Consider the following 9639-nt stretch of genomic DNA (forward strand, 5'->3'; position numbering starts at 1 on the left):
TCTTAAGAACTTTCGTATATATTGTACGAATTGCAATCCGTCACATGTCATAAGAAATGGATGACTTGGTACACAATTGTGACCAATTTTGGCTCGTGGGCGCTACTTTCAAAACCACTAGCTGAAATTATACAAAACCTTTGATGTTTCACCAAGTGAAAATGCTATAGAAATTAAATCTAACTTTATTTTCACTCTAGTCTTGTGGGATTTACTTGTCTCCATAATGTGGCTCATGGTAGTTAATTTAGCTGGCGTGTCTCCTCTGGGTTTTTCCACTCTGATACAATGGGAACAGCAGGTGTGAGGTATTTAGACTAATTACATGTGTGTTCTGCTTAATGGTGCCAATGTCTGTCTCGTTCTCTCTCTCAGGGAGGACCCATAGGTCTAACCAGGTGACTGCTCCTGAGTATGTGTTCCTCATCTCTGAGCTAGCTGGGGAACAGAGGTTTGCCTCCATTGTGGCCAAGAGACTGGAGAGCCTGGTAAAAACCTGTCCTGTCAGTGGTTCAATTGAGCTGAGCAGTGGAGAACATGGATATTATCACCCATGTTTGAGCCACTGATGCTACATGTGATATGTGTGTTCCACAGGGTGCCCTCACCCATGGAGACAGAAGAGCAACAGAGACGAGAGATCTCAGCAGGTTCAACTTCGACAACAAAGTAAGCAGATATACACTACCGTTCAAAAGTTTGGGGTCACTTAGAAATGTGAAAGAAGAGCAAAAATAAATTGTCCATTAAAATAACATCAAATTGATCAGAAATACAGTGTAAACATTGTTAATGTTGTAAATGACTATTGTAGATGGAAACTGCTGATTTTTATTTTATTGAATATCTACATAGGCGTACAGAGGCCCATTTATCAGCAACCATCACTCCTGTGTTCCAATGGCACGTTATGTTAGCTAAGTCAAGTTTAGCATTTTAAAAGTCTAATTGATCATTAGAAAACCCTTTTGCAATTATGTTAGCACAGCTGAAAACTATTGTTCTGATTAAAGAAGCAGAAAAACTGGCCTTCTTTAGACTAATTGAGTATCTGGAGCATCAGTATTTGTGGGTTTGATTACTGGCTCAAAATGGCCAGAAACAAATAACTTTCTTCTGAATCTCGTCAGCCTGTTCTTGTTCTGAGAAATGAAGACTATTCCATGCGAGAAATTGCCAAGAAACTGAAGCTCTCGTACAACGCTGTGTACTACTCCCTTCACAGAACAGCGCAAACTGGCTCTAAGCTGAATAGAAAGGAGTGGGAGGCCCCGGTGCACAACTGAGCAAAAGGACAAGTACATTAGTGTCTAGTTTGAGAAACAGATGCCTCACAAGTCCTCAACTTGCAACTTCTTTAAATAGTACACACAAAATGCCAGTGTCAATGTCAACAGTGAAGAGGCAACTCCGGGATGCTGGCCTTCTAGGCAGAGTTCCTCTGTCCAGTGTCTGTGTTCTTTTGCCCATCTGAATTTTTTTTTTTTTTATTGGCCAGTCTGAGATATGGCTTTTTTTTGCAACTCTGCCTCGAAGGCCAGCATCCCGGCGTCACCTCTTTCTAAGTGACCCCAAACTTTTGAACGGTAGTGTACCACTAAATATAATTTGTGTGTGTGTGTGATTCCCTGTAGTTGTGGTTGTAACCTCCTTTCTTCTCCAATCCACAGTATGGCAGAAATGCTCTGGAGATTGTGATGAAGTCCATCGTTAAGCTGGACTTTCCGTTAGTGAATCCTCCATCGAACTTCGAAGGGGATTTCTACAAAGGTATGTCTCATGTGTGGACAGATTTTGGGACTCGGTTGTAGGATTTATGTCCCTATTTTGAGCCAGGGGAAATTCCGTTCTCCTGCTTGATACGGGAGATTCTTTCATAATGTCTAGAATTCACACGACTGGCTCAGTCCACAAGCTGAGTGAATCTATTTCTGGTGCATGGCTGTTTTACTTCCATCTGTGGGCTCCTGGGTGGTCAGCGGTCTAAGGCACAGCATCTCAGTGCTAGAGGCATCACTACAGACACCCTGGTTCGAATCCAGGCTGTATCACAACCGGCCGTGATAGGGAGTCCCATAGGGCGGTGCACAATTGGCCCAGCGTCGTCCGGGTTTGGACGGGGTAGGCCGTCATTTTAACATTCTTAGTTACCTGACTTGCCTAGTTAAATAAAAAATGTTGGTTCTGTCTTCATCCTATTCCCTGGCAGAGATCCTTCATGGGTTGATCGGAGTGGGTCTGATCAATGTGGAGGACAGATCAGGGATCCTGTCTCTGGACAAAGGTGAGACTGGCTCTGACTTTAAGCCTGGTCAGATTACATTAAAAATTATTAGACTGTACGGTTCTTTCCTCTCTTCTTCCCAGACTACAACAACATAGGGAAGTTCCTGAACCGTATCCTGGGGATGGCGGTGCAGGAGCAGAACGCTCTGTTCCAGTACTTTTCTGACACGCTGGCAGCCGTCATACAGAACGCCAAGAAGAATGGACGCTACGACATGGGCATTCTGGGTAAGACCGGAAAGGAATAGCCTTAAACTTTCTTCTGGTAAAGGAGACTAATGCCAACTACTGTGAATGAGGGACTATACTCTAAATGACACCTACAGTATTAAACAACTACCCAAGATTTCAGACTGGGTCTGGACAAAATGGCTGCTATGTGGATCTGATTAGTATTATTTATCTCGGTCTCTTTCTAGACCTAGGTTCTGGGGATGAGAAGGTGAAGAAGATGGAAGCCAAAAAGTTCCTGACTCCAGGCTACTCCACCTCCGGACATGTGGAGCTCTACACGGTACAGCTGACTGTTGTTTTTCCTCACTAGACAGGAATAGAAACTGGTTTAACAAGGAACTCTTTATTTCTTATGTCTCCAACGGACCGGTAGCCATTTTCCATTTTGTAAATATTGTGTGTGTCAGGTGAGTGTGGAGAGAGGCATGTCCTGGGAGGATGCTACCCATGCCTGGGCCGAGCAGAGTGGACCCGACGATGGCTTCTATGTACAGGTACTAAAAGACCAACCAGATGTTTTCTTCTCTACAGAGTTTGGCAAACTCTACATATTAGCACCAAATATGATAACGTTCTGATTTTCATAGAGTTTGTAATGCCTTAACATTTCCCTAGATTTAGTTTTGTTTTACAAACTCTAGATATATTTTGCTGATCCCCCAGATAAGGAACAACAAGAAGACTGCTATCTTGGTGAAGGAGGTGAACAGTAAGAAGAGGCTGTTCCTGGTCTACAGACCCAACACAGGCAAACAGCTGAAACTGGAGGCCTACGCTGACATCAAGAAGAAGTGTAAAAAGGTGCTGTCAGACGATGCCAAGCAGCACTGGATTGACCAGTACCAGTCTTCAGCTGAGATCTGCTCTCATGCTTACTGGTAGGTGCTGTTTCTCATATGACTGTAAAGTTGTAGTGGTGATTTTGGCGGAGTTGTCAAGTTCACCAGCAGGTTTTACTCTTTACCCGTATAGTTTAATGAACTAGTCAGAAAAAAGGTTGAATCGTGTGTTTTATTAACCCCCTCCTCCCTCCAGGCGTGGTAACTGTAAGAAGGTGTCGGTGGGTCTGCAGTGTGAGGTGGGTCTGCGCTGCAGGACGTACTATGTGCTGTGTGGATCTGTGCTCAGTGTGTGGACCAAGGTGGAGGGAGTCCTGGCCTCCGTCAGCGGAACCAACATCAAGATGCAGATCGTCCGTCTCAGGACGGAGGACGGGCAGAGGATTGTGGGTAAGTTGATACTGGAAGTCTTTGGGCAGAAGCCGTTTATAAAAAATAAATTGAAGTCACAACTTGTAATGTATTTTACCAGAGGAGTATTGTAGATAAGTAGAAGCTGGTCCCTCTTCTCCCCAACAAGTGAACTATAAATGAACAGATGTTGGACTATGAGGTAGCTAGAGAAGTGCATTATTTCCTTTGTTCTAACGTGGTTATTTCCCATCTATCTCTCTTGTGTCCAGGCCTGATCATTCCAATTAACTGCGTCTCTCCTCTGACCAACATCCTGTCGTCGTCTGACCAATCTCAGCAACTGGCCGTTCAGCAGCAGCAAAAGTGGCAGCAGCTGCACCCTCAGAGCCTCAGCCACATGCATAACATGGGTTCACCACCCAGTCTGACCTGATGGGCTTCGACACCCATTTTCTCCTCCACACCCTGGGTTTTCGACCCAACCTGATGGGATACGACAACATTTCCATCAATCTCTACCGTGACGCTACCCACCACCTCTTCTCCTCCCTCTCCGTTCCTCCTAAGGTGCTGAGTTGTGGTTTTCCCTGAAGCTAAACCACGGTGGCAGAGTTAAGATTTCAGGGTTTATGTCCAAAGAGGAGACAGTCTCCCTGTTGTCATCCAGAGGAGTTAGCTTGACGAATAATATTCCTCTGAGATTCAGAGCTGAAGATTTCGAAGAGGCTGCAGTGATGAAGGGGGGAGAGTAGAGGACGCATGGAAAAGTGGCATTATTAAAAATGCCGGAGACTGTTTTTCCTGTTACACCCCCCTCCCTCCCCCCAGCTCTATGTAAACGATGGCGTGTGCCTTCTCTACTGAAGGATGGGGGATGTCACCCAGGTTTTTGTTTTCTACAGGTAACTGGACAGTGCTCAGGGGTTCGTTAAGCTACACAGTGACTCTTTATTTTATTTTTTTTACAGACGTTTTACAAAATGTCTACCTGAGATGCATGACCACACACCAACTGCTTGCTTTCTTCATTTTAGATTTTACTCTATCACGACTCAAGTCTCAGGCATGATGACGACAACTATCACCATAACTACATTTAAAATGGCACCCTATTCCACAGATAGTGCACTACTTTTGTTGTTCACCATCTAGAGAGTAGGGTGTAATTTCTGAAACAATCCTTGTTCCTTTCTACCTAATTGTTTACAGCTCGACTATCAAGAATTGTGATTGTGCATGGTTTAAAATAACTTTATTTTCCTGCATTTATTCCTCTGCATTCAAAAGCTGTTCGGAACAGGTTGTTTGATATGTGGCATCAGATTCAATATCTTGTACTATCAAACTACAGCAGATACACTCCTGGAGTGTTGTTATACAACTGCACGTGAACCGACAGATCTTGTTTGTTAATACAAGCTGTCTAATAACGCTACATTAAAAGCCAGTATTCAAGATAGTTTGTTGCTGAATTCAAAATGGATCCCTTTTACCTCATGTAGGTGTGTGTAAATCTGAAAGGATTGGATCTGTGTATCCAATGTGGTGAAGATTGCATCAATTAGCATATTCACTCGTGTATCTATCTGATCCTTTCGGTCACATGTCAAACTCTTTCCACAGAGGGCCGAGTGTCTGCGTGTTTTCTCTCCCTTGTACTTGATTGATTAATTAAGGTCACTAATTAGTAAGTACACTCCCTCACCTGGTTGTCTGTCTTAATTAAAGGAAAAACCAGCAGACACTACTAGGCCATCCATGGAATGAGATTGACACTACTGCCCTAGGTACTTCATGGAATGAGTTTGACACTACTGCCCTAGGTACTTCATGGAATGAGTTTGACAATACTGCCCTAGGTACTTCATGGAATGAGTTTGACACTACTGCCCTAGGTACTTCATGGAATGAGTTTGACACTACTGCCCTAGGTACTTCATGGAATGAGTTTGACACTACTGCCCTAGGTACTTCATGGAATGAGTTTGACACTACTGCCCTAGGTACTTCATGGAATGAGTTTGACACTACTGCCCTAGGTACTTCATGGAATGAGTTTGACACTACTGCCCTAGGTACTTCATGGAATGAGTTTGACACTACTGCCCTAGGTACTTCATGGAATGAGTTTGACACTACTGCCCTAGGTACTTCATGGAATGAGTTTGACACTACTGCCCTAGGTACTTCATGGAATGAGTTTGACACTACTGCCCTAGGTACTTCATGGAATGAGTTTGACACTACTGCCCTAGGTACTTCATGGATATCTAAAACAGGGGTTTCAAACTCATACCATGGAGGGCCTTGTGTCTGCTGGTTTTTGGTTTTTCCTTGTAATTAAGACTTAGACAACCAGGTGAGGGGAGTTTATTACTATTTAGTGACCTTAATTCATCAAGTACAAGGGAGGAGCAAAAACACGCAGACACTCGACCCTCCGTGGAATGAGTTTGTCGCGTGACTGGGTTTTTGGGATTGGGCACTTGATCCCTCACTGATTCTGAACTGGAATCTCTACCAGTCAGCAACATTGCTGCTTGATCTCTGGTACTTTTTATCTGTTTTGTCACTTGAGACAGGATGTACAGGGGCGGAAGACTTTCAATTTTTTTTTTTTTTTTAATAAAGTGACGTAAAAAGCTTGAGTTTAGGATGCTACTTTGCTATACCAATGTGTGTAGTGTATTCTGGACATAAGAAAACAGTTTTTTGCTTAAATAGCTGTTAACACTTGAAGGATGGCGTAATTTCATCTTTGCACGAGTTGCACTACTGACATGTTGTACAACAAATCTGTATTAAATGATTTAACTGAGTGCAAGATTTCTACCTCTTAATGACCAATAAATACCAAGGATAAAGTTTGAAAACGATCAGATTTTATATCATTCCTCAATACCATTTTCCTCAATCCTTTAAAAAAATGTTTATATCTGTATACTTAATTATCCACGTTTTTTATATGATGTGCTGTACTCCATAATCATCACCAATCATAACAGGTCCCCTCTACTTTGTGGTTTTTAGGCCATCACTTGGGGGTCAATCCCATTCCACAACTTCCATGGGGTAATGACGCTGAAAGCTATGATTGGGCAATAGAACGTGGCCGCTGCCTGTCCACCAATGGTCAAGAGAATGACCGGGTCCTGTACTACAAATTGGAGGGGTTACATCGTATCAGCACGGGCCCAATCACAGCTTTGAGAGAAGACGGGAGAATCTTCAGAAGAGGGGCCTCCAGTGCACGTGTTGTAGTAGATAAGATTTTGTTTGATCTTTATGCTTAATATTTAGGTAAGAGGGAATTTCTAGGAGGGGAAAGTGTGGCCAATTCGAGGCAACAATGGATGCGTCTCCAAGTCCCCAGACAAAGACAGGTAATCTTAAATTGACTTAGTTTTGTTTTTTTTGGCTGTGCTATGGTGGTAACAAAGTGTTACGAACAAAAGCAATACTGTTGCACGAGTCGCCACCATCTGACCAACAGTGTAACTGGAAAGGTCTATAGACTTACCCCACGCTCAAGTATCACACGTAAAAGGAGCTTGTATAGGCTACTTATATTATTTATTTTTACTTTATATTGCTTTGTTATATAATTAAGACATATCAATATGAAATATTTTCATAGTCCATTAGGCTTGAAATTCTACAAAAATGTTAGTTCTATGTGGTCTAGAGATGTGTTCTGTGCAGCCGGACAATTTAAAAATATTTTCAATAAAATAAATCCAACATGAATTAGTTACAAAATATGTAATTTAAATAAACTTGAAAGTATTTTTGCTTTTCAAATGTACTGAAAGTTGTGTAAATCGCGTTGGAAGCATTTTCGGTCAGATTATCCGGGATTGTCTAATGTGGTGATAGAATGCATTGTGGGTGTCAATATAAAGTGACGGCCATATTTGCCGGGTGCCGTTGCTGTAAACAAAAAGTGAGAGACAGACGCTTCACTGAATTTGATTTTCGGGTCATTTTATTTCTTTAATTTACAATGTCTCTGGGAATGTCTTACAAACCCAATGTCCACCAGCACATTCCAGGAACTTCTGGGAACCAGGGTAAGGGAACAATATCGGTTAAACTCAACCATCCATCCGTTAAATCGAGTGTTAAATTCGGTCTTTTGGAGAATAACGTTACCTGGAGAAAGACCGTGTCTGTAGTTTCTGTCCAGTTATATATAGGGTCAGATCCTGGGAGCTAGGCTAATTCATATCCGCCATTATTACTAATGTAAAAAAGCCATATCCTCATCTTCATTGGCTATAACGACAGAGGTGGGAAATTCCATATGTTCCGAAAAATAATCTCTGTCGTTCTGTGTCCCATGCCGTCCTGGAGGGAGTCGTTACGTTGTGACAAAAATGTATCACTTTGGCTTCTTTAGTCAGCCCTGTTCCGCTTCCTCCATGATAGTCTTGCGGAGCTGTTGATTGATCTGCCAGGGATATTCCTTTATGAACCTTCGAGGACATCTAGTGTTTAACAAGGCTTATTGCATAAAAAACATGCGCACTACAACTGTGGCCATTGTTGGCTATGTGAACATGTAATATGTAGAATTTGTACTATCTGGTGAACGTTAATATCATATTTGACCCTAGATTTGTTTTGTATTTGTTTCCCAACAGTTGGAAACATCCAGTCTCCGTCAGCAGCCAACTTGGCCACGTTGCAGTCCTACAGGCCGCTGGTGAACGATGTTTACGCACCACCCTCCTTGGGCTTCACACAGGTACAGGCATACACCCAAATTGCTTCTTCTAATTTTACAATGCAGGAAATAAAACTGACATTTTAAAATAAATGCTTAGTTACATCGTAGGTAACTCCTTTGGTAAAGTGACTTATTCCTCTCCTGTCCCTGTGTGGTCAGGGATCCAGCAGCAGCCAGGTACCCCAGAGTAAGTATTCAGAGCTGCTGGCCATCATCGAGGAACTAGGGAAGGAGATCCGGCCCACCTACGCCGGCAGCAAGAGTGCCATGGAGAGAATAAAACGAGGTAATGTGGAAACTTCTATAGTAATACAATACCTCTATTGTGTGGTAACACAAACAGCATTATCTAGACTACACAATAGTCCTCTACCTACTAACTCTAACTTGGTTAGAGAGTTGTCATTCAGTCGGTGAATGACTGTTGTTCATTTTGGTGTATCCTACTTTTTCCCAAAGGTATCATCCATGCCAGGGGACTGGTGCGGGAGTGCTTGGCAGAGACTGAGAGAAATGCCAGGTCCTAGCTACAGAAGGACTACCCTCTCCTGTAGAAGAACCAATACTCTCACTCACCATGTCAAAGACCACTGCATGGCACATCCTCTAAAAAGAGGAATGGAAAACAAAATAAGGGATGGTTAAAAAGGTCAAGAAAATGTTTCTGAAAGGTTGAGATTTGAGAAAAGGAGGGAAAGGGGACACTAGAATAGAATTCAGAATTCGAAGGATTTGGTTTTCTTCATGCCCTGTTTTGGGGTCACAGTTTCCTGACTTCATATTTAAAATTAATAGTAATTTTTGCATGCAAACGTATGGGTCCACCATGGCCTTCAGTTAATTGTAGACATTGCATGGCTTGTACCGGATTAGACTAGGAGAGGAACACTTTGGTAGATGTTGGTCTGAATTCCAGACCCTTAATGGTTGAACAAGTGAAGGACAGAAACGTGCCAAATACATTGGTTCATTCATGTTGAGGTTCTTTTTTGGGATCAATAATGAAAATGCTGTTACTTGCATCTTTGTATGTATTTATTACTTGTGTAATAAAATGTATTTTCAATACAAATGTCATTGTTTTGAAAATAATGTGAAAACAAGCCAAGTGGTCTCCTATAACCTTGCTCCTTAGGAGGAAAATACAGATATATCACCCAACGTGAATAGATTAGAAGGTGGCTATTGAGAGTAAGT

The 9639-nt window shown here is 42.4% G+C and overlaps 2 protein-coding genes across 6 annotated transcripts in view; both read left to right on the forward strand.

The window, feature by feature from the left end:
• LOC139537350 (protein strawberry notch homolog 1-like) overlaps positions 1-5172 on the forward strand; it is a 33949-nt gene extending 28777 nt beyond the window's left edge. For all 4 annotated transcript variants that reach the window (XM_071338575.1, XM_071338591.1, XM_071338569.1 and 1 more), the window contains 10 exons: positions 376-488; positions 598-669; positions 1671-1770; positions 2210-2284; positions 2368-2514; positions 2706-2800; positions 2928-3014; positions 3184-3398; positions 3556-3749; positions 3983-5172. In XM_071338575.1, coding sequence (XP_071194676.1) covers positions 376-488; positions 598-669; positions 1671-1770; positions 2210-2284; positions 2368-2514; positions 2706-2800; positions 2928-3014; positions 3184-3398; positions 3556-3749; positions 3983-4146 — 1262 coding nt within the window. In that variant the 3' untranslated portion in view covers positions 4147-5172. The remainder of the gene's footprint in view (positions 1-375; positions 489-597; positions 670-1670; positions 1771-2209; positions 2285-2367; positions 2515-2705; positions 2801-2927; positions 3015-3183; positions 3399-3555; positions 3750-3982) is intronic.
• Positions 5173-6837: 1665 nt separating this feature from the next.
• Positions 6838-9514, forward strand: LOC139537340 (cyclin-dependent kinase 2-associated protein 1). Of its 2 annotated transcripts, none has more exons than XM_071338557.1 (4): positions 6838-7096; positions 8357-8460; positions 8602-8728; positions 8902-9514. In XM_071338557.1, the coding sequence occupies exons 1-4, from the start codon at positions 7063-7065 to the stop codon at positions 8967-8969; spliced, it is 333 nt and encodes a 110-aa protein (XP_071194658.1). In that variant the 5' UTR covers positions 6838-7062; the 3' UTR covers positions 8970-9514. The 2 variants fall into 2 exon arrangements, with proteins under 2 accessions (XP_071194658.1, XP_071194648.1); XM_071338547.1 differs by lacking the exon at positions 6838-7096 and adding an exon at positions 7612-7783.
• Positions 9515-9639: the final 125 nt, after the last annotated feature.

This window comes from Salvelinus alpinus, chromosome 1 (assembly GCF_045679555.1).
Source record: "Salvelinus alpinus chromosome 1, SLU_Salpinus.1, whole genome shotgun sequence".
Taxonomy (NCBI): Eukaryota; Metazoa; Chordata; class Actinopteri; order Salmoniformes; family Salmonidae; genus Salvelinus; species Salvelinus alpinus.